General features: G+C 50.5%; 1 protein-coding gene across 2 annotated transcripts in view; it reads left to right on the forward strand.

Moving 5' to 3' along the window:
- Nucleotides 1-27493, forward strand: part of INSR (insulin receptor) — a 138271-nt gene that overhangs the window by 98556 nt on the left and 12222 nt on the right. The window contains exons 8-15 of one of the 2 annotated variants that reach the window (XM_039251635.1): nucleotides 1601-1851; nucleotides 3477-3644; nucleotides 8440-8641; nucleotides 10271-10306; nucleotides 15113-15384; nucleotides 17157-17296; nucleotides 20574-20733; nucleotides 22582-22684. In XM_039251635.1, the coding sequence (XP_039107566.1) occupies nucleotides 1601-1851; nucleotides 3477-3644; nucleotides 8440-8641; nucleotides 10271-10306; nucleotides 15113-15384; nucleotides 17157-17296; nucleotides 20574-20733; nucleotides 22582-22684 (1332 nt within the window). The remainder of the gene's footprint in view (nucleotides 1-1600; nucleotides 1852-3476; nucleotides 3645-8439; nucleotides 8642-10270; nucleotides 10307-15112; nucleotides 15385-17156; nucleotides 17297-20573; nucleotides 20734-22581; nucleotides 22685-27493) is intronic. The other variant, XM_039251634.1, reaches the window with a different exon arrangement.

Genomic DNA, 27493 nt, shown 5'->3' on the forward strand with positions numbered 1-27493 from the left:
CATCCCCATTTGTCAAAACCAGAAGTTGAAACAGGTTTCATTTGAAGGTCCAGATTGGCCAACTTCCTATAGCAGTTTTCCATTTTGCCGCACAGACATACATCTCACCAAGATTTCCTTAACAAAATTTGCTCAGTCTACTCAGTGGGTTTTTAAAAATCTATTTCTTAATCCATTTTGCTCTCTTCCCAATGTTTAAAGAATTGTGGTAAAACATATAAAACTGACTATTTAAGTATATCTATTCTCTATTCTTTCTCTCTCTAGAAATTTCTTATTTTCCCAAACTGTAACTCTGTCCCCAATAAACAACACCTGGTCGTTAGTACAGTTGACCCTTGAACAATGCAGGGGCGAGGGGTGCCGATCCCCCTGCCGCCCGTGTAGTCAGAAATCTGTATATAACTTTTGACTCCCCAAACAGGTAGCTACTGGTAGCCTACTATTATTACCAGATAGTAGGCTTGCTAATAATGTAAATCATCAATTAACACATATTTTGTATGTTTTATGTATTATAGGCTGTATTCTCATGATAAAGTAAGCTAGAGAAAAGAAAATGTTATTAGGAAAATCATAAGGAAACTGCATTTCTAGTCCTGTGCTGTAAAAAATACGCCCATAGGTGGGTCCACTCAGGTTAGCCCGTGTTGTTCAAGGGTCTACTGAATACGACTGTGCTGAAAAAATTTTTTTAAAGATTTTCTTTTCTTTAAAAAAATTTTTTTAGTGTTTTTATTTATTTCTGAAAGAGAGAGAGAAACAGCGTAAGCAGAGGAGGGGCAGAGAGAGAGGGAGATATAGAACCCGAAGCAGGCTCCATGTTCCGTGCTGTCAGCACAGAGCCGGACGTGGGGTTCAAACTCACAAACTGTGAGGTCATGACGTGAACTGAAGTCAGACGCTCAACCGACTGAGCCACCCAGGAGCCCCTGATTTTATTTTCTTTTAAAATTTATTTATTTATTTTTGAGGGAGAAAGAGAGAACATGGGGAAGGGGCAGAGAAAGGGAGAGAAAGAGAATCCCAAGCAGACTCCACTTCACCAGTGCGGAGTCCTATGTGGAACTCAAACTCATGAACCATGAGATCATGAGCTGACGGCTCAGGTCAGATGCTTAACCGACTGAGCCACCCTGCCACCCCTAAAGATTTTATTTTTAGGTAATCTCTGTACCCAACATGGGGTTCGAACTTACAACCCTGAGATCAAGAGTTACTCAGCTCCACTGATCGAGGGGAGCCAGCCAGGGGTGCCCCTGACTTGTGAAATTTCAAAAGTGGGGATAGTATTCATATTAATCATTATTTCATCTCTGAAGATGTATAATGGGTCAGACCGAGTGCCGAGGAGTCTCTCATATAGTGTTACCAACGAGCCATCAAGTATCATCGTCCTCACGACTGATAGGGTTGGAAAATTGACCTATAAGGGAAGTGGCCCCTTCTCTTTGGGACCTGGGTCATTTTTCCTTGTGGCATAAGATTGTTGACGAACAGGACGCAAGCTTAGAGGACGTCACTGTTCCCAGTGCATCTCTCCGTGCTCAGAGCGACGGTCAAGAAATGATAACTGCCTTGTCCTGCTTTGTCTTGAAAGCCCTTATCAGAACGTGACCGAGTTCGACGGGCAGGACGCGTGTGGCTCCAACAGCTGGACGGTGGTGGACATTGACCCACCTCTGAGGTCCAACGACCCCAAGTCACAGAACCACCCGGGGTGGCTGATGCGGGGTCTCAAGCCCTGGACCCAGTATGCCATCTTTGTCAAGACCTTGGTCACCTTCTCTGACGAACGCCGCACGTATGGGGCCAAGAGTGACATCATCTATGTCCAGACCAATGCTACCAGTAAGTGTTTGTCACATGAATTGGAAACCTTGCCTTTCATGGGTTGACACGGTGATGGAGGAAATGCTCTTTTATGTGGTTATTGGCTTCTTTTTTAAAATTTATTTATTAAATGTTTATATATATATTTTTTTTTATTTTTTTTATTTATTTTTTTATTTTATTTCTAGGAGACAGAGAGAGACAGCGTGAGCAGGGGAGGGTCAGAGAGAGAGGGAGTCACAGACTGAAATAGGCTCCAGGCTCTGAGCTGGCAGTCAGCCCAGAGCCCGACGCGGGGCTCGAACCCACGAACCGCGAGATCATGACCTAAGCGAAAGTCGGACGCTTAACCAACTAAGCCACCCAGGCGCCCCAATGTTTATATATTTTTGAAAGACAGAATGAGTGGGAGAGGGGCAGAGAGAGAGATTGGACCAATGATCCGAACCAGGCTCCGTACTGATGGCCGAGAGCCTGACGTGGGGCTCAGACTCACCAACCGTGAGATCATGACCTGAGCCGAAGTCCAACGCTCAACCGACTGAGCCCCCAGGCGCCCCGTGCTCATTGGCTTCTAAAAGAGCCGGGTGCCGGGGTTTATAATTTCAAAATGACTCACTCCGAATACCAATCAACAAGGTGCCTTGGGGGTCGGTGCTCAAGCAGAAACAATTGGGTGGGGGTGGGTATCAGTCGCCATCTGACAGTGAGAGTCTGTGCAACTTCCCTTAACCTCACAAGGAGGTCTTTCCCAACCCATGAGTTCAGAAACGGCCCCCAACACCGAAGTCCTTCTGCTGTGGGTTCTCAGCCCTGGGGTGATTCCTCTCCCCCCCACCCCACCCCCCGCCACCGGATGCTTGGTGATGTCTGGAGACCATTTTTGGTTGTCGTGACGGTGGACGTGGGGCTACTGGCATTTAGTGGGTGGAGAACAGGATGCTTCTCCGACCCCCAGCAGTGCGCAGAACAGAGAATTACGTGGCTCCAAATGGCCATGGTTCCAGGGGTGAGAAGCCCTGCCCCAGAGGACACAGCCCACACTTTGGGAGACGGCCCCAGCTTTTTTGGCCGGTGCCTTGTGTCCTCCAACAACACCAAAGGACTTCACAGTTTCCGGAAACTTCTAGCTTCCTCTGCCTCGAGTCCCCCACCCCCACCCCTCCTGGACTCCCCCGGCCACCTGCATTGTTGAGGCGCAGGCTTTGTGGAGCCCAAAGGTGGTGCGTTTTGGGGGATGTTAGACGAGAAGGGTAACTGGGATCCCAGTGCTGACAGTCGCCCCACAGCTGGGTTCCGTTTGGGGCGAACGTTAATCAGAAGATTGTGAGTCCATTTGTCTCCCCCCACCATCTTCCTGTGCACGGCCCCTTCCCAGTGCCCAGGACAGACGCGGCTTGGCACCCAGCTGGAGCCCCATACATGTTTGCTGCACGAATGAATGAATGGCAGTGCCATGTGTGGCAGGAGGGGACACGTGTGCTCCCCAATGAGCGTCCCCACGCCTCCAGTGTGCTCTGAGGGTCAACAGTCACCGCGGCGAAAGTCCCCGCAACCTCTCTGACGCACATGTTCCTTCTCACACCCGCCTGACAGCCAGTCCCTTCCTGCTCACGGTGGGCCTGTTTCTTTCTCCTTTGCAGACCCTTCCGTCCCCCTGGATCCAATCTCGGTGTCTAATTCCTCGTCTCAGATCATCCTGAAGTGGAAGCCTCCCTCCGACCCCAATGGCAACATCACCCACTACCTGGTTTTCTGGGAGAGGCAGGCAGAAGACAGTGAGCTGTACGAGCTGGATTATTGCCTCAAAGGTGAGTGCTGGCGGCGCGTGTTGGAGCAGATGATCTGCTGTGTAGGCGTGCACACACACACAGACACACACGCACGCACGCTCCACAGCCTCCCGTGCAAAAACGCACACACACATTTCTAAACCTGGCAACACCCTGGAAACTCATGTCAGAACCAGAGAACTCTCATGTCTTGGTACCATTTCCTTCTGGAATTTTCTCCTCCTCCCCCTTTTCCCTGTGGGGAGGCAGCTCTGTTAACCTGCTGGGTTTCTGTGCTGAGCTAGTAACGGAGAGGCTATTGACAAAGTCAGGGAAGAGTTTTAGCCCCTAAATTTAGACCCTTATGTTTCAAGGATTGGAGACAGCAAGGAGTGATCATCTGTTCTCTTCTGTGCTTTCCATTAAAAATTTATACTAGTGATGATTTTTTCTCCTCAGTCTATAATCTTGTTTACTTAACGGGCTCCATCCATTGTAGGACAATAGAAAATTGTTTGAGCTTCAAACTAATTGGTATAAATTAGTTTAAAATTAAAAAAATTGTTTTAATGTTTTTATTTAGTTTTGAGGTTGAGGGCCTGGGGAAAGGGCAGAGAGAGAGGGAGACATAGAATTTGAAGCAGGCTCCAGGCTCTGAGCTGTCAGCACAGAGCCTGACACAGGGCTCAAACCCACGAACCATGAGATCATGACCTGAGCCGAAGTTGGACGCTTAACTGACTGAGCCACCCAGGTGCCCCAAATTAGCTTAAAATTTTAAAACTGGATTAAAAAACAAAAACAAACATCAAACCGGAGAAACAGATGTCATTTGTTCCCCTTTGGTTTTTTTTGTCTGTTTGTTTTTATGTTTGTATTTATTTTTCTTTAGATCGTTTTGAGTTAGTGATTTTTCAGCCCTTGACCTTGGAGGCAGAGGCTCGGGGACGGCTGGTGAGGCGTGGCCGAGGCCCTGAGCCTGCAGGCTGCTCGTGGCTGGCCCCCTCCCACCTGCTGTAGGACTTTGGGCAAGTCACTGAGCTTCCCACCAGCTGCCTCCTTTTCGGGAGTAGGGGCAGGAGGCCAGACGGTCTCTGGGAGTTGTCCCAGCTCTAAGATCATGTGCTATATGTATGCCTGTGACCTCATTCCCCGCCTGAGCTGAGGGCTGCAAACGTGATTTATCTTCTCAGATGCTTTATATAACTCAAGAGCCAGCACATTCCTCGGCCTCGCTGTGAGCTCTTGGCCCTGCATTCGAGTAAGCGAAACCACCAGCCTGAACCACCACCAGCAGTGGCCCTCGATGTTTTCCTTTCTTTCTTTTTTTTTTTTTTTTTAAAGAGTAACAACTTTTATTCTGGAAGAAATATATCTTTACCTTGTAGCTATTTAAACATGGCGTCTAAACATGGCGTTGTGGCCTGGGTGGCTCAGTCAGCTAAGCATCGATTTTGGCTCTCGGGGTTCATGAGGTCGTGACCTTGCAGTTCATGAGGTCGTGATCTCACGGTTCATGGGTTCGAGCCCTGGGTTGGGCTCTGTGCTGACAGCTCAGAGCCTGGAGCCTGCTTCGGATTCTGTGTCTCCCTCTCTCTCTCTGCCCCTCCCCTGCTCGTGCTCTCTCTGTCTGTCTCTCTCTCAAAAATAAACATTAAAAAAGCCCACATGGCTTAATTTATAATGATCACAAAGTTTACATACTTAAAAATAAACTTACTAAGGAACAGATTTTGTATGATTCCAGCTCACAGGGGTTGGGACCTAGACAAGCCCCATCCACAGAGACAGAGAGTAGATGGTGGGTGCCAGGAGTGGGGGAGGGGACAGAGTTTCTGTTTGGGGAAGATGGAAAGTTCTGGAGGTGGATGGTGGGGGTGGGTACATGACAGTGTGAATGTGCTTAATGCCCCTGAGCCGTACATTTTTAAAAATGAGTTAAGATGGTAAATTTTGTGTGATGTGTATTTTACCACGATTCAAAAACTGCACAAAATAAGTAAGCTTACTAATCATGAGTAGCAGTGGTCTCCTATAAGTATCATCAGTGGTTTTTTCTTCCCTCCTCCGCTTTATTGAGGTGTGGTTGAGTTATGAGACATTGAAAGGTAAAATCATAGGACATTGAAAGGGTCCATGGGGATGATTTTGATACACATACATGCCGTAAAGGGATTTCTCCCAGTTAACACAGCCATTACCTCATATTTTTATCGTTTTTTGTCCGTGTGTCTGAGAACATTTACGTTCTATTCGCTTAGCATATTTCAGTTATACACTACAGTGTTATCAACTGCATTTTTATTTTGAGAGGGGGGCACAGTGAGCAAGGGGCAGAAAGGAGGGGGAGAGAGAGAAGTGGGGCTCACCCGACGTGGGGCTCGAACTCACAAACCGTGAGTTCATGACCTGAGCTGAGGTCCGATGCTTAACCCACCGAGCCACCCAGGTGGCCTCAACTGCATTTTTAAAAACTGTGGTAAGGGGCGCCTGGGTGGCTTAGTCGGTTAAGCGTCCGACTTTCGCTTAGGTCATGATCTCACAGTTCGTGGGTTCGAGCCCCACATCAGGCTCTGTGCTGACTGCCAGCTCAGAGCCTGGAGCCTGTTTCGGAGTCTGTGTCTCCCTCTCTCTTTGACCCTCCCCTGCTCACGCTGTCTCTCTCTCTCTCTCTCCTAGAAATAAATAAAAAAAAACATTAAAAAAAAATAAAAAAAAAAAAACTGTGGTAAAATATATATAGCATAAAATTGACCATCTGAGCCATTTCTAAGTGTCCAGCTCAGTGGCATTAAAGCACATCCGCACTGTTGTGTGACCATTGTGACCCTCTGTTTCTAGAACTTTCTCATCTCCTCAAACTGAGACTCTGTCCTCATGAAGCACCGACTGTCCCAGCCCCTGGCCCCCACCATCTACTTCCCGTCTCTGTGGATGGGACTGTTCTAGTGCCCCAGTACCTATACTTTTACTGTGTAGTCACAGAAAAACCACGCAACACTAAGTGCCCTGCCTTGGGGGCTGGAAAGGGTAACAGGAGTGAGGAGCTGTGTCTGACCTGATGGAAAGTCCTTTCCTCTCCAGAAAACTCTCAGCATCCTCCCTCACTCAGGAAATCCTACCTTTCCCTTCCATCTATAATGCCATTGTCAGGGCGCCTGGATGGCTCAGTCAGTTAAGTGTCTGACTTCGGCTCAGGTCAACATCTCACGGTTTGTGAGTTCGAGCCCCGCGTCGGGCTCTGTGCTGACGGCTCGGAGCCTGGAGCCTGCTTCGGATCCTGTGTCTCCCTCTCTCTCTGCCCCTCCCCTGCTCCCTTTCTGTCTCTCTCTGTCTCAAGAATAAATAAACATTAAAAAATATATTATAATGTAATTGGCAGCCCCTTTAATGGTTAACCCAGCCAGGTTAGTCTGTGTCTATTAATACGCGTCAGAAGTATTTTTAAGAGTCCCTTGTAGGCTTTCACAGCTGTATAAATACTTGGGCTTCCGAGTGGATACTCACCATTCATGGGAAGGCACTTGGAGCCCATTGTCTCCAGGATGCAGTGAAGGGGACCGGAAAGTGCTCAGTAGCCCCTGGGAGGCGGCGGGCGGCAGGAGAGGTGAATCTCAGGGCACTTCGTGGATTTTGCCTGGACAGAGTAGCTGCTATGCTCCCCATTGTACCAGAGGCGTGACTGTGCCCTGGGATTGGACTCAGGGGTCAAGATGCAGCCAGCGTGGTTCTTAAAAAGCAACATTAGGGGCGCCTGGTGGCTTAGTCAGTTAAGTGTCCAACTTCGGCTCAGGTCATGATCTCGTGGTTTGTGACTTCGAGCCCCGCATCAGGCTCTGTGCTGACAGCTCAGAGCCTGGAGCCTCCTTCGGATTCTGTGTCTCCCTCTCTCTCTGCCCCTCCCCTGCTCACACTGTCTCTCTCCCTCACTCCCTGTCTCTCTCTCTCAAAAATAAAGTTAAAAAAAAAAGCAACTTTGTGTTTTTAGTACACTACCTTCGCGAAGTTGGTGTTCCTTCTTTTTTTTTCAGATTCCTTTTTCTGTGCTTATCTGTTCTTTTTTAATTTTTAGAATGTTTTTATTTATTTTTGGGAGAGAGACAGACAGAATGCAAGTGGGGGAGGTGCTGAGAGAGAGAGGGAGACACGGAATCCAAAGCAGGCTCCAGGCTCCGAGCTGTCAGCACAGAGCCCGACGCGGGGCTTGAACTCACACACCACAAGATCATGGCCTGAGCCAAAGTCGGATGCTTAACTGACTGAGCCACCCAGGTGCCCTGGCCCCTAATCTTTTTTAAATCCCACCTCCCACCACCTGTCCCTCTAGCTGTCCCTCTGCCCTCATTCTCTCCTAGCTCCTTTGGGTTCCTGGTGTGTTTTGGCATGCCAAGGAAATTCCTACCTCAGGGCCTTTGCACTTGCTTTTTGCACCATCTGAACTGCTTTGCACCAAGGTATGTGCATAGCTCACTCCTTTACTTAATTTGGGACTGCTCAGCGGTCGCTTCCTCTGAGACCACCTCATGAGAAACAGTACCCCCAGACATCCTGTGTCCTTTGACCCCACCCGCTAACTCATGGCATATATATTTATTAGTTTAGTGCGTATCCCTCCATTCCTGTGCACCAGACTGCAAGTTCCATGAAGCTGGACCTGCCTGGTCACCTTCGGGTCTCCAGCCCGATGGTCTTCTGGTGTCTCACACTTTCTGGAACACACTGACCTGCCCAGGCATCCCCTGGGGGAAGACCTCCCCACCCCCCCCTTTGCTGTGTGTGTGTTGTGGCATCAGCGGAGGGAAGATCTGAGGTCACCCGCTCTGCCCGCCTCTAGGGTTAAAGCTGCCTTCCCGGACCTGGTCTCCGCCCTTCGAGTCCGAGGGCTCCCAGAAGCACAACCAGAGCGACTACGAAGAGGCTGCTGGCGAGTGCTGCTCCTGCCCCAAGACCGACTCGCAGATCCTCAAGGAGTTGGAGGAGTCCTCTTTCAGGAAGACGTTTGAGGATTACCTGCACAACGTGGTTTTCGTGCCCAGGTCAGGGCTGTTCACCCGCTTGGCGTGGGGCTCATTCCCTGGGGAGCAGGATGAAGTGGGCGCCCGGAGGGCGGCGATTCAGTAGAAACCGTATCAGGAATAATCACCCCAGATGGGGAAAAGTTAAAAAACCAAAACTCCCCAAACCCTCAGCATTTGCTCCCCCACAAGGCCCAAACCCTTCGTCCCCTCTCAGCCACGGGCCTCCGTCTGGTTTCTCAAATGAGCTCCGTTAGATTGTTGAGGCCCACCCCCGAGGAGTGCCCGCCGGGCCCCAGGCTTCTTGTTCATCAGTGCAGCTGTGTCATCCTTCTGGAAATTTCTACGGCGTCTTCAGAACCTGGAGGCCTCTCCTATTTAAATATGTTGGGTTTCCTTGGTGAGTGCAGGGACTTGCTGATGTCCGTCTGATCTTCTGAGAGGGTTTGCAGCGAAAACGACTCAAGGCTGCTCGGCTGTCTGCTTTCCTGCAGGCAGAGGAATTTAGGTACAAGTCGAGTTTCTTTTGAGCCTGGAGCTTACTTGTCCACCGAGTGCAGATAATAGCAGTTCCTATTTCTGAGGACGGTGAGAGCACATGAGTCACCCAGGCTTCTCAGCCTTGACACGAGCCCCTCCTTTGCTGGGGGGCCATCCCGTGCTCTGGGGGGTGTCCCCAACATCCCTGCCTCCAGCCACCTGACACCAGGAGTGCCGTGTGCATCACAGCAGTTCACGACTCCTTGCAGTCACTTCACTTATGGTTGAGAGAGAAAGAGAGACCAAGCAGGGGAGAGACAGAAAGAGAGAAGGAGACAAAGAAGGAGGCTCCAGGCTCTGAGCTGTCAGCACAGAGCCCAACGCGGGGCTCGAACTCATGTACTGTGAGATCGTGACCGGAGCTGAAGTCGGACGCTCAACCGACTGAGCCACCCAGGTGCCCGCCCCCTGTCGCTTCCTCTTCTGTGGATCCAGAGCCCAGGTTTCTTAGCTGATGAGTCATCCGCTCCAGGTAGCAGCCAGTGAGCCACCTCCTGCCCCACTCTCCTTACAGACCTCAGCAGGTGGGCTACCCAGAAACATCTGTGACATTCCCAAAGTGGATCGAAACCCCAAAAGGCTGACACTGGGATAAAATAAGACTCTAAAACAGGTCCCTTCAAATGGCTACCGTTGCTTCTCACACGAATAGACATTTCCCCAGAACCATCGATAGGTAACACACGCACTTCTTTCCCGTGCTTTTCCTCGGTGACCCTGAATCCAAAAGAGAGCCGCATGGCACAGCCCAGGCGTTGAGGCAGTTGCTCTTTCACTGGTGAAAAACAAAGCCCTGCTGAACTTGAGTAAATGGCCGAGTCACTAGTGATGTTTAAATGTAATCAAGTTTGACATCCGAGGGGGACCCTGGCTGGCCGGGTCTCCAGGGGGTATTTTCTCGGGTTCCCACCCCAACCCCGGCCCCCTTGCTGACTTCTCTGCATCTGCTGGAGAAGATGCGATTCAGGTGTTGGGAAAAGTGATCCACGGTCAAGGGCAGGGTGCCCGCAGTCTGCTCGGAGGAATTGGGGCTCCCAGAGCGCCTGAAGGAAGAGGTCTCTCTGAAGGAGTTCTGTCTTGTCCTCAAAGTGGTTGGTTTTGTTTTCACAGAAAATCCTCTTCAAGCCCTGGTGCTGAGGACACTAGGTACGACTCACCTGCAGGATGTCAGGTGGTCGCTGGCGGCGGCTCGGTGCAGGGCCGGGCAGCCAGACAGGGCAGGACGCATGCTGTGTGCCTTTGAGACTCTAGGGGCTTCTGTGGCTTGATGCACGTGACGGTCTGCTCTGCCAATACCAGAGGCTCCATGAGTTCATACGTTAACTGCCTTCACCCTGAAATGAGATCTGGGCATGAATGTTGGGAAAAAAAATCTTCACTAACAAATCTTACTAAAACATAGACTCAAGGGGGCGCCTGGCCGGCTCAGTCTGTAGAGCGTGCGACTCTTGATCTCTGGGTCAGGAGTTCAAACCCCACGTTGGGCATAGAGCTTACTTTAAACAATAATAAATATAAAGCACAGAAGCGAGGGGGTAATTTCTGGGTGCCTCTGAGATGCCATACATCTCCCTCCATGCATGCACTCGCTAAATGTTAAGTTCTCAACATCTACGGTGTGAACAGAACTGTGCCTCGTTCCCGGGGTCTAACTGGGGGGGAGACGGATGTGCAGGCAGAACGATTTTATTTGGGGTGACAGGTGCCGGGTTGCGGGCGTGAGTGAAGGTGTGCCGTGTCACTGAACCCCGCTGAGGACGGGCAGGCTTCCCTTGCTTGGGCTCATGTCTTGAAGAGCAAAGGGAGGTTGTCCTGGAGGAGAGGACAGGCAGAGAGATGCTGGGGGGAGGCAGGGCCTTGGGACAAGTCATGGTCTCTTGGGGGGAACCAGAGGGGCGGCTGGAGAGGCAGATCAGGACCATGTGGAGCGATTTTCTCTCACACCGGGCTCCCTTATTTATTTTCGGGCATATGTGTGTGGCCCTGGTCTGCCCTCTAGTGGCCACTTGGAATATAATCTGTAGAAGAGAAAGGTCTAGAAATTTGATCCTTTGGTCCAGACCCGGGTTTCTCAGTCTCAGAGGTGCTGACATTTAGGGCCAGATCGTTGTCAGTTGCGGGGCCCGCCTGGTGCATGGTGGGATGTCGAGTGGACTCTCCGGGCTCTGGGCTCACAATGCCAGGAGCACAATTGTCTTCAAGTAGTGACAACCAAAAATGTCTCCAGTCATCCCAGATGTCCTCTGCCAGGCAAGGGATCCAATGCGAGGTTGTGGGGTGTGTAGGCGGTGTGAGACTGAGGGCCCAGGCTGCGGGTGAAGGGGAACCACTGCATATATATTCGGCTCATTGGATGAGAACTTTCCACGTTTCCCATTGTGCGGACGCCCATTTCTGGGTAGTTATTCATGAGGCACCAGCGTCCTGGTCAGCTGGGGACGCCCATTTGTGCCCGGATGGAAGGGTTTCAGAACCCTTCTTGCTGACATGGGTCTATCTTTGGTTTCCACTCAAGAATGCCTCTGGTCTTTTGACTCCACGGAAAATCGTAATGCGCCCCCTCCCCAGGAGGGTTTGTTTTCTGACCACACATTTTCTGACTACAGTGAAGACTAAAAATTGACCTCAAGCATTTGAACAGAGAACTTCTTCCTGGTGATTTAAAGTCAATCGCTTTGATACCTTTTGGGAGAAGCAGACGTGGAGACATTCATTGAAGTCCATTTGGAAAATAGTGGAAATGAGAATATCACATACCTTGAACTAGTAGAATATCACCAATGCTGGGCATTGATGCAAATTAGTAGCCTTCAATGATTTTGGAAGTTAAGAGACAAGAAGATGAAAATGCAAATGTATTGTGGGAGAGGGGAAATCAAGATCGCTGAGCTTAGGGGCACCTGGGTGGCTCAGTTGGTTGGGTGTCTGACTTCAGCTCGGGTCAGGATCCTACAGTCTGTGGGTTCGAGCCCTGCGTCAGGCTCTGTGCTGACAGCTCAGAGCCTGGAGCCTGCTTTGGATTCTGTCTCACTCTCTCTCTGACCCTCCCCCATTCGCTTTAAAAAAAAAAAAAAAAGATTGCTGAGCTTATAAATCTAAGGATGGAAACTACAAATAACTAGAAGTAAGCCAGGAGATTCAAAACTGAGGTCAAAGGAAGATTTTAATGTTGAATTCCCCGGACAGTCTTGTGTTATTCAATTCGAAGCTTTCAGTGAGGAGGGAAGTTTTAATTTGATCTGATTCTAGAAGAGGTGGAAAAAAAGTAAGTATTCTAATTAACCTTGGAAAATGACTAAAAATGACATGTCAAAACCTTAAAAAAAATAAGTATGTCTCAAAAAAGACCCTGGGCCCAGAGAGTTTTACAGATGAGTTATTTCAAATTCTGAAAGAGCCACTATTTCCTGTAACATAGAGACTTCTCAGAGCATAGAAATCTGTGGAAATCTTTCCAGGTCGTTTTCTGAAACTAACATAATGCCACTTAGCAGACATAGACGAAGATGCTACATTAACAGAAACCCCAGGACCAGCGAATGTGAGCCTTTAGATCCCTATGTCCTGAATGAAACAGTGCTGACAATTTCTTTTAACTCAGAGGTGTGAGAATGGTTTGTGATCAGAAGATAGGATAATTCATCAAGAGGTCCAGTGAGGAAAATCGCGTGAGAATCTCATTCAACAGCGTTCATTAAAAATTCCTAATTGAGGGAAACAAGGGAAAAAGAGGCCTTTTATGAACGCAGGAGTGGAATGCTTCTGCTACAAGGCAAATATTATCTAGATGAAACTAACAGCCGAGGTAACATTATCCTGAAGCTCTCTTCCTGCTACAGTGAGAAGGAAGCTCAGTGTCATCATTGCTAATTAACATTTTCCTGGGTATCTCGCCAATGCAGTAAGACACAAAACAAATCAGAATAGCAAAGAATGGGTTGTGGGAAATAACGTCACTCATGTTTGCGGATGGCCTAGTGCAGGGGTAGGCAAGTTATGGTGTATGGGCCGGCTGCTGTTTTTGTCAATGAAGTTTCATTGGAATGAGGCCACACCCATCTGTTTATGTTTTGTCTGTGGCTGCTTCCAAGCTACAATGGCTGGAAAGCCATTGAGAGTTGAGCAGAGATATGGAACACGTGCCCTGCAAAATCCAAAATATTTACTTTCTAGCATTTACAGGAAGAGTTTGCTGACTCTTTTTCTAGTGTGTTCCTTGAAAACCCAAGAATATCAACTCTGACTCTCTTAGAATAGAGTCTGGGAAAGTACAGTATAAATAAACAAAAAGCCAGTAGATGTACTAGCAATAGTTAGAATATAAAAACAGAATATATAAAAAAAAAAAATCTCAGGTTCAAAATCTGAGAACATACCAACCCCCAGAAACCCCTGAACCCCCAGTGTTGATGAGGTGGTCCTGAGGTGCAGTTTCAGGGGCTGCCGGTGAGACCCCAGGTCAGTATAAAGTTACTAGAGGACAGTTTCGCCATGTGGTTGAACAGGTACAGCCTAGTGATTTCTCCTTTAAGACTCTACTTTTAGGATCTGGTAAGACAGTCAGACAATGATCAGGGCAATATTTACCACAGCAAAAAACCCAAAGCACAAAACCTCGGGACTCTCTTATGGATTCCGTTCCAGAACACTGTGGTGAACGGTTATTGCAATAAAGCAGGTCACATGAATCTTTTGGTTTCTCAGTGCATATAAATGTTATGTTGATGCCGCACTGTCGTCTGTTAGGTGTGCAAGCACATTACGTCTCACAAAACGACGTACACACACCTTCATTTAAAAACCTTGCTAAAAGATGCAAACCATCATGTGGGCTTTCCAAGTAGTAAGCACCCATCACCGATCACTGTAACAAATACACTAAGAATGTTTGAAATACCGCGAGAATCACCAAAAGGTGACACAGAGACACAAAATGAGGAAACGCTGTTGGAAAAAAAAAAATGGTTCCAGTAGGGACGCCCCAGCCCTTCAGTCTGTAAAAGAGCCGTATCTGTAAAGGCAGGGATGCGAAAGGCAAAAACATGAGGTAGGTCTATATTAAATAAAATAGAAAGACAGTAAATTACGGCTCACACATCAAATTGAATATTTTCCAGTTTTCCAAGTTTTCTGCAGTGAGCCTGTGATACTCTGGTAGCAAGGAGGGAAAACCTTCACGTTGAAAAAGAAAAAAAACAAACCCATAAATTCTGTGCTCAGTACTTAAGGCATTATGTTCTAAGGAAGGTATTTGAGGAATGTGTCCCATAGAACAAGGGAACAAAGGATCATAAAACCAGCTCCATCTTTGTTATACCTGCACAGTAGTATTTCCAGGAAACAAAAATCACCCGCAGGAAACAGTGGGCGGTGGAACGATGAATAATTTAAGTTTTCTTTATGCCTTTTTTTTTTTTGGTGTGCGTTTATAAACTTTTAGGCAGTTACATTTATTAATATCTTCTTAAATGTGGGGAAACGTGCGTCGACTGCATGTGTTTTTGTTTTTTTGTTTGTTTTCCCCCTTACCAACTTGAGTGGTAAGATTTTTTTTTTTTTTTTTTTTTGCCCAAGAATGAAAAATTAGTCGCTCATGTTATGCAAATGCCCTAAACGGAAAATCAGAATCGGAGGATGCATTTTTCGTCTTCACGCTGCTGATGCTGGCCGGTGGCTCGGGCCGTTGGGCTCCCGCGGTGTGACAGGGGTCCTGAAAAGCTAGACCCCCATGATCTGGGCGTCTCGTTCTGAACACTGGGCCCGGGCGGCCGATCTGCCTGCAAAATGAAATCTGGGTAGTAATTCCGGGCGACCTGCGTTTAATCCGTGTGCCTGCGCGCCTCTCCGCTGCACCGCAGTCTTTGGTTTTAAGCCCTCTGTGCTCCAGCGTCGTTTTGGGTTTCTTGGAAAGATGGCGATTGTGTGACCGTGTGTGTCCCGCTGTCGTGACAGGCCGTCGCGGAAGCGCAGGGCCCTCGCCGACGTTGCGAACGTGACGGCCGCCGCGCCCACGGCTCCCGGGTTCCCCAACGCCTCGACCAGCGCGCCCACCAGCCCGGAGGAGCACAAGCCCTTCGAGAAGGTGGTGAACAAGGAGTCGCTGGTCATCTCGGGCCTGCGTCACTTCACCGGCTACCGCATCGAGCTGCAGGCGTGCAACCAGGACGCCCCCGAGGAGCGGTGCAGCGTGGCCGCCTACGTCAGCGCCAGGACCATGCCCGAAGGTCGGCGGCCGCGGGGGGCGCCCGGAGCCCGGCCCGCCCCTGCGCCCCCTACCTGTCAGGCAGCCGAGAGGCGAACCCCAGCGTGTTTGCCTTTATCGTTTTTTATTTTCTTTGTTTATTTAAAAATTTTTAAATGTGTTTATAGATTTTTTGAGAGAGACAGAACGTGAGTGGGGGAGGGACAGAGAGAGAGAGAGAGAGAGAGAGAGAGAGAGAGAAGGCAAAGCAGGCTCCAGGCTCTCAGTTGTCAGCACAGAGCCTGATGCAGGGCTCAAACCCATGAACCGAGAGATGATGACCTGAGTTGAAGTCTGGCGCTCAATTGACTGAGCCACCCAGACACCCCTTTATTTTTTTTTTTATTTATTTAGTTACTTATTTAGTGTCATTTTATTTCTTTTTTTAAGAGAGAAAGACAGAGAGAGCAAGGGAGGGGCGGAGAGAGACGGAGGCACAGAATGCGAAGCCGGCTCCAGGCTCTGAGCTGTCAGCACAGAGCCCGCCGCGGCTCAAACTCACGAACTACAAGATCATAACCTAAGCCAAAGTCAGACACTTAACCGACTGAGTCATCCAGGCACCCCTGTCATTTTTTATTTGTGCCCAGCTTTATTGAGACACAGTTGACATACAACATTGTGTAAATTGAAGGTGTACAACATGTTGATTTGATACACACACTTACTGCAATAAGCTTACCACTGGAGTGTTGCCCAACACCTGCCTGGTAATACATGATTACCATTTCCTTTTTTGTAGTGAGGACACTTAAGATTTACTCTCTTCGCAGCTTTGCAGTGTGTGCTAGAGTGTTGTTAACTGCAGCCGTCCCTACAACTTAATTCGTCTCCTAAGCTGGCAGCTTGTCCCCTTTGACTAATATCTTTGCATTACTCCCCAGCTCCTACTAACCACCATTCTGGTCTTTGTTCTCTGTGAGTGCTCTGCCTGGCTTATTTCACTTAGCATAATACCCTGAAAGTCTGTCCATATTTGCCTTTATTATTATTTTAAATGTTTATTCATTTTTGAGAGAGAGAGCATAAGCAGGGGGAGAGGCAGAGAGAAAGAGGGACAGAGGATCTGAAGCAGGCTTTGCGCAGACAGCAGTGAGCCTGATGCAGGGCTCGAACTCCCGAAACTGTGAGATCATGACCTGAGCCGAAGTCAGACACTCAATTGCCTGAGCCACCCAGGCCTCCCTGCCTTTATTCGTTTTTGATTACACGGGTCATTCATAGCCGTTATGGAAACTTTGGCAGATACACAAAGTCATTAGAAAAATAAAGTGAAATTAAGAAACATAGGGGCACCTCAGTCAGCTAAACGTCCGACTTACGCTTGGATCACGATCTCGTGGTCCACGATCTCGAGCCCCGCGTCGGGCTCTGTGCTGACAGCTCAGAGCCTGGAGCTGCTTCGGATTCTGTGTCTCCTTCTCTCTCTGCCCCTCCCCTGCTCATACTCTGTTTCTCTGTCTCTCAAGAAGAAATAAAACATTTTTAAAAATTAAAAAAAAGAAATACATACACATATCGCATTAATCAGGGTTCCCCAGAGAACCAGAACCAGTGGGGTATGAGATAGCTAGATAGATGGACAGATTGATATGTGGACAGTCCCACGAAGTGACTTTAAGTGTCCATTCTCCCATCCGGGAAATGGAACACAGGAAAGTTACGCAGGTGGCTTGAGGTTGCTCAGCTGAAGGCGCTGGTGGTGGGATTTGATCCAGGGGTCCGGTGCCTGCCTCTAACCACTGCTCCTTACAGCCAAGGCAGACGATATTGTTGGCCCTGTGACCCACGAAATCTTCGAGAACAATGTCGTTCACCTGATGTGGCAGGAACCTAAGGAACCCAATGGGTTGATCGTGCTGTATGAAGTGAGTTACCGACGGTACGGTGATGAGGTAAGACCCTTGATGCTTGGCCATGTGCTTCAAAGCTGTCATTGGTACCCCTTTCATCGTCTTCTTTTCTTTTAAGCTTATTTACTTATTTTGAGAATGACATCAGTAGCATGAGTGGGGGAGGGGCAGAGAGAGAGGGTGAGAGAGAGCATCCCAAGCAGGCTCCACGCTCCCAGTGCAGACAGAGCCTCACTCAGGGCTCGAACCCACGAACTGTGAGATCATGAACTGAGCCAAAGTTGGACACTTCACCTCCCGAGCCACCCAGGCACCCCAACTCTGCATTTAAACTTCTAAAGGAAATGCCCACCCTTTCCCAAAGTGGCTGCACCATTTTCTGTCCCTTCCAGGAGTGTGTGAGGGTTCCAATTTCTCCACCTTGGTGGCCAGTACTTGGTCTGGGTTTGGGATGAGAGCCGCGCTGGTGGGTGGGACTGGTGTCTCACTGTGATCTCGATTTGCGTTTTCTTGGATGGTTCATTTGGGCCTGAGTTTTGTGCTCTTCCCCAAACCCATGGAACTCTTCAGCTTGGGGCAGCTGCGGGCAGTGAGGGTCAGCCCTGCAACCCGGGGGGAGTGGGGTTGAGGATGGGAGGCAAGAGAGAGGTGCAGCTTCCAAAGGAAGTTTGGGATGTAGCTGGCAGCAAGGAAGACAATATGGATTCTGTGCAGTGAGCAATGTAGACCCTCCTCGATTTTATTCTTGCTTTTGTGACCGACTCTTTTCCCATTTGCCTGGAATTTGCCTACATCCTAGGAAGCCCTTGGTCCTGGGTAAACTGAGACAATTGATTACCCTATTGGCATTGGACCAAATCCTAAAGTCTCCCTGCCCTGTTCCCGGAACCCAGCGAGCACCAGAAGGCATCCCCACTGCAAATCCCTCCCGGAGCCTCTGGCCCACACCCATCCCAGACAGAGTAGCCCCATTTGCCCTTTATGGGAACAGAGAGATGGGGGGAGGGAAATAGGAGAGAAGGAGAGATTACAATCACCTTTTAAAAAACCCTTTTAGGGGCGCCTGGGTGGCTCAGTCGGTTGAACGTCCAACTTCGGCTCAGGTCATGAGCTCGCGGTTCGTGGGTTCAAGCCCCACATCGGGCTCTGTGCTGACAGCTCAGAGCCTGGAGCCTACTTCTGATCCTGTGTCTCCCTCTCTCTCTGCCCCTCCCCCGCTCATATTCTGTCTCTGTCTCAAAAATAAATAAACATTAAAAAAAAATCAAGTGAGGGGTGCCTGGGTGGCTTAGTCGGTTAAGCGCCCGACTTTCGCTTAGGTCATGATATCGCGGTTCGTGGGTTCGAGCCCCGCGTCGGGCTCTGTGCTGACTGCCAGCTCAGAGCCCGGAGCCTGTTTCAGTCTGTGACTCCCTCTCCCTCTTAACCACGTCCCCTCTCCACCCTGGGAGACCCTGGCCCCAGGGACCACCTGTCCTGATGAAGAGCCTCTATTTTTCATCGCGGGGGGGGGGGGGCCCTCCTTTGGGTCAGTAACTTTCAGTTTTGAGCTTTTCTTCTTGCTGGCGCCAGCTTTTATGTCATTGGCTTCTTTGCTCTTTATCAGGTTTTTGTGTCTTGTTTCCCTTTTGGTTTTTGTTTCTTGGTGTTGGGGGAGACAGCTGCCTGAGCTTCTGGTTCCTTCCATTGTACGCCCCTTTGCAGTGCCTGGGGTCCGCAGCCGGCCCTGGAAGATGCATTTCCCCTTTGTCCTGGATAGCAGCTACCTTTGGTTTCTATATTTGCTTATTTGTCCCTTTCTACTCGGTGACTCATCGTACTTGGAAGAACGTTTGGACCAGGGCCCTTGCCACCAGCCCGATCCAGCCCGATCTGTTTTCTTGCTATTATTGTCACATGCTAAGCACGGGGGATTTTTACATTTCTTTCTCTCCCCGCTAAAATTTTCCGGTCCGGCTCTCTGCGTGCACTATTAACCTGGAGCTGTTTTGGAAAGCTTTTAAAATTTGGCCCGATGCATGCAGGTTTCACGGTCTTATTTTCCCTGGGAGCCTCACGCCTCTCCCAACCAGCTCGGGGTTGATCTCTGTTGACGTGGTTATCACTGGGGTGTGTCTGCCTTCCTTATCTCCTCTCTGTTTTCCGAGATTTGGGTCGATCCCAGCTCTTTTAATAATGGTGCAATGAATCACTTCAAATCAAAAGGCTGCACCCCGGGAAGGAAGGAGCTTTAAAATTTGTCTTTCTTCAGACATTAAGCCCATGCGTGTGTTTGGTTCTGAGACCAGGGGTTGTGGGGGACCAAGCCTGAAACCCGACGTAGGTGATGTGGGTCCCTTTGTTTCCTGTCCTTCTGGGACTTCTTGGAGGCCTGGTGACTGTTGCACGGTGGTTTCATAGCATTTGGGAGCCAGATGGTTCTGGATTCAGGGATCGGCCCTGCCACTTACCAGCCGTGAGACCCTCCCCACAAACGTTTTGTGTCCCCCGCCAGGGCTTGACCGCTATTTTTGTACGCCTGTTTTGTACAGCCCGAGGTCGAAGGAGCGCTTTCACATCTGAAAATGGTTGGGGGAAAAAATGTCAAGGCATTGCGAGAAGAACAGTGTTGTGACACGTGTTCACTTACGTGGAGCCCGGCACCCAGCGTCCACAAGGCTCCGTGGGCGCGCAGCCACGCCCGTCTGGACGGATGCCGCCTGGGTTGGGAGCGGTCTGGCTCTGCTTTCCCGCTAGAACAGCGGAGTTGAGTGGGTCACAGTGACTGGCGCCTTGAAGCCAAACGCATTTACCGTCTGGCCCTTTACAGCATACGCCCGCCGACCTCTGCCCCGAGCCTCTGTTTCCCGTCTCTAACAAGAGGCTAAGCCCTGGTGGGGTCAGAAGGAAGTGACACGATCCAGGTCCAATGCTTGGCTTGTGGTTTAGGAAGGGTTATCGGTAACGACAGCATCGCTGTCTGCTTCCTTCTCTCCAGAACTCGGGCGCTAAGATTCTAAGGTTCCTAATGTCGCCCCCAGGTCTCCCAGTGACTGTTCCTTCCTCTCTGTGTGTCATCTCTTTCCTTTTAAGTTTATTTTTATTTTGAGAGAGAGAAATCGAAAGCAAGCAGGGGAGGGGCAGAGGGAGAGGGAGACAGAATCCCAAGCAGGCTCTGCACTGTCAATGCGGAGCTGGACGCGGGGCTCGAACTCGCGAACCGGGAGATCCTTAACTGACTGAGCCACCCGGGCGCCTCTCCTCTGTCCTTCCTGACATTCCTCCCTGGGAACGGACACTCCCACACCTGCCCTCCCCTGTCTCCTCCCCTGTCTTCCAGGAGCTGCACCTCTGTGTCTCCCGTAGACACTTCGCTCTGGAGCGGGGCTGCAGGCTGCGTGGGCTGCCGCCGGGGAATTACAGCGTGCGAGTTCGGGCCACCTCCCTGGCTGGCAACGGCTCCTGGACAGAAGCCACTTATTTCTATGTGACAGATTATTGTAAGTGTGCACGGCAACTTTGGCTGGGTCTGCGCTGGGTGCCGGGCATGGCAGAACGTGTCAGAGGATGGCCGGGGAAGCTTGGAGGCTATGCCCACTGGCTGGCCCTGGACTTGACCTCTGGTCAGCCGGCTGCTGCTGTGTGACCTGGGCAGGATGCTTGCCCTCTCTGAGCCTGAACTTCCTCATCTACCCTGGGATAATAATAAGATCCCTCCAGAGATGAAAGGAGGTTTCAGTGAAATTATGAATGTCGATGGCTGGCACAGGGCATGATTAACACACTAGCTTCTGTTACTAGGGTCTTAATATTTGTTTTTAATGCTTGTTTACTTTTGAGAGAGAGAGAGAGAGAGAGAGTGAGCAGGGGAGGGGCAGAGAGAGAGACACACACAGAATCCGAAGCAGGCTCCAGGCTCTGAGCTGTCAGCACAGAGTCCGACGCAGAGCTTGAACTCATAAACCACTCATAGATCATGACCTGAGCCGAAGTCAGACGCTTAACCGACTGAGCCCCCCCAGGCGCCCCTCAATGTTTGTTTTTAGACGGGCTGTGTCATCCAAGGGAGGCCGTGGGAGCTCACCTACTTGGTCTCAGATGTGCCCTTGCTATGCAGGCAGTAAGTGCTGCCACTGGGTGAGCACAGTAAGCTGGGAGGGTGGGGAAGGCTGAGCTGGTCAGGGAATGCTTCCTGGAGGTGGTGACATCTTGACCGAGACCTGGAAGAATGTACAGGTGGGGACGAAAGAGGAGGGTTAACCTGACACGTGGGGTAGGAGCCCAGACACGTGAATGAGTGAACAACCCAGTAATCGGAAGGACGGGAGATTCTAGACGAGGAGGGGTGGGGGCTTGGGGGGAGGGGCGAGACAAGCCTTCTGCCTGGCCGGCTGGGCTCTCACACCCCAGTCATGGTGGACTTCGGAGAGTGGGATGGCTCTGGCCGGGGCAGGGCAGGGCTGAGTGCCCTGACACCAGCTGGGCGTGCCACACGCCGACCCTGCTGTGCCCGTTCAGGAGCAGGGTTCGCAGCAAGGCTGCCCTCACTTCCGAAGCCAGATGCAAGCTGGGGGTTCTCCAAGCCACCCCCCCGCGCTGCTGACCGACTGGCAGCAAACTCAGAGGTCCCCATGACCCGCTCACATTCACTCATCCGTTAGATCAGCTCACAGAGCTCAGACAAGTGCTATCTTCCAAGGACGCTTCCTTAGAAAGGCTGTAGGTCAGGACCACGCAATGAAGAGACACACAGGGGACGGCCACGAGCGTCCAGGACACCGAGCTGCTGTGTCTTCTCCCCCTGGAATCAGGGCGTGTGGCGTCACCCTCCTGGTGTACGGATGCGTTCACCAGCCGGGAAGCTCCTCTGAGCTCCGGTGCCGAGGGTTTCCTTACGTAGGCGCACCGGTGGCATCCGTGGCTGTGTGATGGGGCTTCTCTCCCAGCCCCTCTGTGCTCTGAGCTCGGGCTGGCTCGAGTCCCAACCTTTCCGTCACACGCTTGGTCTGCTGGTGACCCAGACCCTGTTCTAGGTCACCTCATCTCCTAGCAGGCGTAGGAGTGATTTGTGATACGAATACCTTTTGGTATGAAACATATATTTTCTTTTTTTTAAATTTTTTAATGTTTTATTTACTTTTGAGAAAGAGAGACAGCGTGAGCAGGGGAGGGTCAGAGAGAGAGGGAGACAGAATCTGAAGCAGGCTCCAGGCTCTGAGCTGTCAGCACAGAGCCCGATGCGGGGCTCGAACCCACGTGCTGTGAGATCATGACCTGAGCCGAAGTTGGACGCTTAACCGACTGAGCCCCCCAGGCGCCCCAACATATATTTTCTTATTCTATTTCAGTAGATGTCCCATCGAATATTGCAAAAATTATCATCGGCCCTCTCATCTTCGTGTTTCTCTTCAGTGTTGTGATTGGAAGTATTTACCTGTTCCTGAGAAAGAGGTGGGTGCGGTGGGGTGCTGGTAAATGGTTAAAAACTGGCTCTCCAGAAAAGAAAGTATGCCTGGATACAGAGGGAGCTGTGTCTAAGTTTATTATAACTTTTACTGTCATCAGGGGATGTGTGTAGCATGCAATTTACAGGTAATGATCCTAATACAATATATAAGACTCGTTATCGCAAATTCCCTCCAGCTGGTTGATTCTCACCAAATGTTTTGGTTGATTTACCCCCCTGAACCTTTGCATCATAGCCAATCCATGGTTGCAAGAGATGAATGAGTATAGTTCCAACCTGAATGTTGGTTGGTGTTTTGTTTTCATTAAAGAGAAAGGTAAAAATGAAATAGGTGTATAGGTTCATCAATGAAGAGGTGACTTCAGCCAATCAGGTAGTAATTTCTTAAATACTGGAGGAACGTTTTCTTTTTTTTTTTAATTAAAAAAATTTAATGTTTATTTTTGAGAGAAAGAGCATGAGTGGGGAAGGAGCAGAGAGAGAGGGAGATACAATCTGAAGCAGGCTTCAGGCTCTGAGCTGTCAGCACAGAGCCCGACACAGGGCTGGAACCCACGACCTGTGAGAGCATGATCTGAGCTGAAGTCAGAGCTTAACTGACTGAATCACCCAGGTGCCCCGTAGGAAGAATATTTTCTTAAATCTTTTTTTTTCTGTTTGCAACATCATGGCTACAGAGATGATAGACTTTTTTTATTTAATGTTTTTTTTTTAAATTTATTTCTGAGAGAGAGAGAGAGAGACAGTGTGAGCAGGGGAGGGTCAGAGAGAGAGGGAGATACAGAATCTGAAACAGGCTCCAGGCTCTGAGNCTCCCCTGCTCACGCTGTCTCTCTCTCTCTCCTAGAAATAAATAAAACATTTAAAAAAAAATCAAGTGAGAAAATATTGTAAAACTTTTTTTTTTAATACCATTGTGGTATGATTTTTCCAGTCCTACAAAATTCTCTCCAGCATTGAGTAGGACGTCATTTTCTTTTTTCTTTTTCTTCCTTCCTTCCTTCCTTCCTTCCTTCCTTCCTTCCTTCCTTCCTTCCTTCCTTCCTTCCTTCCTTCCTTCCGTATTTGCTAGTTGGATAGCTGAAATTCCCTTCATCTGCACCACTCTTGAATCTCTCTCTCCTTGGACTTGAATCCAAGTCCTTCTCCCTCTTAACCACGTCCCCTCTCCACCCTGGGAGACCCTGGCCCCAGGGACCACCTGTCCTGATGAAGAGCCTCTATTTTTCATCGCGGGGGGGGGGGGGCCCTCCTTTGGGTCAGTAACTTTCAGTTTTGAGCTTTTCTTCTTGCTGGCGCCAGCTTTTATGTCATTGGCTTCTTTGCTCTTTATCAGGTTTTTGTGTCTTGTTTCCCTTTTGGTTTTTGTTTCTTGGTGTTGGGGGAGACAGCTGCCTGAGCTTCTGGTTCCTTCCATTGTACGCCCCTTTGCAGTGCCTGGGGTCCGCAGCCGGCCCTGGAAGATGCATTTCCCCTTTGTCCTGGATAGCAGCTACCTTTGGTTTCTATATTTGCTTATTTGTCCCTTTCTACTCGGTGACTCATCGTACTTGGAAGAACGTTTGGACCAGGGCCCTTGCCACCAGCCCGATCCAGCCCGATCTGTTTTCTTGCTATTATTGTCACATGCTAAGCACGGGGGATTTTTACATTTCTTTCTCTCCCCGCTAAAATTTTCCGGTCCGGCTCTCTGCGTGCACTATTAACCTGGAGCTGTTTTGGAAAGCTTTTAAAATTTGGCCCGATGCATGCAGGTTTCACGGTCTTATTTTCCCTGGGAGCCTCACGCCTCTCCCAACCAGCTCGGGGTTGATCTCTGTTGACGTGGTTATCACTGGGGTGTGTCTGCCTTCCTTATCTCCTCTCTGTTTTCCGAGATTTGGGTCGATCCCAGCTCTTTTAATAATGGTGCAATGAATCACTTCAAATCAAAAGGCTGCACCCCGGGAAGGAAGGAGCTTTAAAATTTGTCTTTCTTCAGACATTAAGCCCATGCGTGTGTTTGGTTCTGAGACCAGGGGTTGTGGGGGACCAAGCCTGAAACCCGACGTAGGTGATGTGGGTCCCTTTGTTTCCTGTCCTTCTGGGACTTCTTGGAGGCCTGGTGACTGTTGCACGGTGGTTTCATAGCATTTGGGAGCCAGATGGTTCTGGATTCAGGGATCGGCCCTGCCACTTACCAGCCGTGAGACCCTCCCCACAAACGTTTTGTGTCCCCCGCCAGGGCTTGACCGCTATTTTTGTACGCCTGTTTTGTACAGCCCGAGGTCGAAGGAGCGCTTTCACATCTGAAAATGGTTGGGGGAAAAAATGTCAAGGCATTGCGAGAAGAACAGTGTTGTGACACGTGTTCACTTACGTGGAGCCCGGCACCCAGCGTCCACAAGGCTCCGTGGGCGCGCAGCCACGCCCGTCTGGACGGATGCCGCCTGGGTTGGGAGCGGTCTGGCTCTGCTTTCCCGCTAGAACAGCGGAGTTGAGTGGGTCACAGTGACTGGCGCCTTGAAGCCAAACGCATTTACCGTCTGGCCCTTTACAGCATACGCCCGCCGACCTCTGCCCCGAGCCTCTGTTTCCCGTCTCTAACAAGAGGCTAAGCCCTGGTGGGGTCAGAAGGAAGTGACACGATCCAGGTCCAATGCTTGGCTTGTGGTTTAGGAAGGGTTATCGGTAACGACAGCATCGCTGTCTGCTTCCTTCTCTCCAGAACTCGGGCGCTAAGATTCTAAGGTTCCTAATGTCGCCCCCAGGTCTCCCAGTGACTGTTCCTTCCTCTCTGTGTGTCATCTCTTTCCTTTTAAGTTTATTTTTATTTTGAGAGAGAGAAATCGAAAGCAAGCAGGGGAGGGGCAGAGGGAGAGGGAGACAGAATCCCAAGCAGGCTCTGCACTGTCAATGCGGAGCTGGACGCGGGGCTCGAACTCGCGAACCGGGAGATCCTTAACTGACTGAGCCACCCGGGCGCCTCTCCTCTGTCCTTCCTGACATTCCTCCCTGGGAACGGACACTCCCACACCTGCCCTCCCCTGTCTCCTCCCCTGTCTTCCAGGAGCTGCACCTCTGTGTCTCCCGTAGACACTTCGCTCTGGAGCGGGGCTGCAGGCTGCGTGGGCTGCCGCCGGGGAATTACAGCGTGCGAGTTCGGGCCACCTCCCTGGCTGGCAACGGCTCCTGGACAGAAGCCACTTATTTCTATGTGACAGATTATTGTAAGTGTGCACGGCAACTTTGGCTGGGTCTGCGCTGGGTGCCGGGCATGGCAGAACGTGTCAGAGGATGGCCGGGGAAGCTTGGAGGCTATGCCCACTGGCTGGCCCTGGACTTGACCTCTGGTCAGCCGGCTGCTGCTGTGTGACCTGGGCAGGATGCTTGCCCTCTCTGAGCCTGAACTTCCTCATCTACCCTGGGATAATAATAAGATCCCTCCAGAGATGAAAGGAGGTTTCAGTGAAATTATGAATGTCGATGGCTGGCACAGGGCATGATTAACACACTAGCTTCTGTTACTAGGGTCTTAATATTTGTTTTTAATGCTTGTTTACTTTTGAGAGAGAGAGAGAGAGAGAGAGTGAGCAGGGGAGGGGCAGAGAGAGAGACACACACAGAATCCGAAGCAGGCTCCAGGCTCTGAGCTGTCAGCACAGAGTCCGACGCAGAGCTTGAACTCATAAACCACTCATAGATCATGACCTGAGCCGAAGTCAGACGCTTAACCGACTGAGCCCCCCCAGGCGCCCCTCAATGTTTGTTTTTAGACGGGCTGTGTCATCCAAGGGAGGCCGTGGGAGCTCACCTACTTGGTCTCAGATGTGCCCTTGCTATGCAGGCAGTAAGTGCTGCCACTGGGTGAGCACAGTAAGCTGGGAGGGTGGGGAAGGCTGAGCTGGTCAGGGAATGCTTCCTGGAGGTGGTGACATCTTGACCGAGACCTGGAAGAATGTACAGGTGGGGACGAAAGAGGAGGGTTAACCTGACACGTGGGGTAGGAGCCCAGACACGTGAATGAGTGAACAACCCAGTAATCGGAAGGACGGGAGATTCTAGACGAGGAGGGGTGGGGGCTTGGGGGGAGGGGCGAGACAAGCCTTCTGCCTGGCCGGCTGGGCTCTCACACCCCAGTCATGGTGGACTTCGGAGAGTGGGATGGCTCTGGCCGGGGCAGGGCAGGGCTGAGTGCCCTGACACCAGCTGGGCGTGCCACACGCCGACCCTGCTGTGCCCGTTCAGGAGCAGGGTTCGCAGCAAGGCTGCCCTCACTTCCGAAGCCAGATGCAAGCTGGGGGTTCTCCAAGCCACCCCCCCGCGCTGCTGACCGACTGGCAGCAAACTCAGAGGTCCCCATGACCCGCTCACATTCACTCATCCGTTAGATCAGCTCACAGAGCTCAGACAAGTGCTATCTTCCAAGGACGCTTCCTTAGAAAGGCTGTAGGTCAGGACCACGCAATGAAGAGACACACAGGGGACGGCCACGAGCGTCCAGGACACCGAGCTGCTGTGTCTTCTCCCCCTGGAATCAGGGCGTGTGGCGTCACCCTCCTGGTGTACGGATGCGTTCACCAGCCGGGAAGCTCCTCTGAGCTCCGGTGCCGAGGGTTTCCTTACGTAGGCGCACCGGTGGCATCCGTGGCTGTGTGATGGGGCTTCTCTCCCAGCCCCTCTGTGCTCTGAGCTCGGGCTGGCTCGAGTCCCAACCTTTCCGTCACACGCTTGGTCTGCTGGTGACCCAGACCCTGTTCTAGGTCACCTCATCTCCTAGCAGGCGTAGGAGTGATTTGTGATACGAATACCTT

Source organism: Hyaena hyaena, unplaced genomic scaffold, assembly GCF_003009895.1.
Source record: "Hyaena hyaena isolate Hyena2069 unplaced genomic scaffold, ASM300989v1 scaffold_396, whole genome shotgun sequence".
NCBI lineage: Eukaryota > Metazoa > Chordata > Mammalia > Carnivora > Hyaenidae > Hyaena > Hyaena hyaena.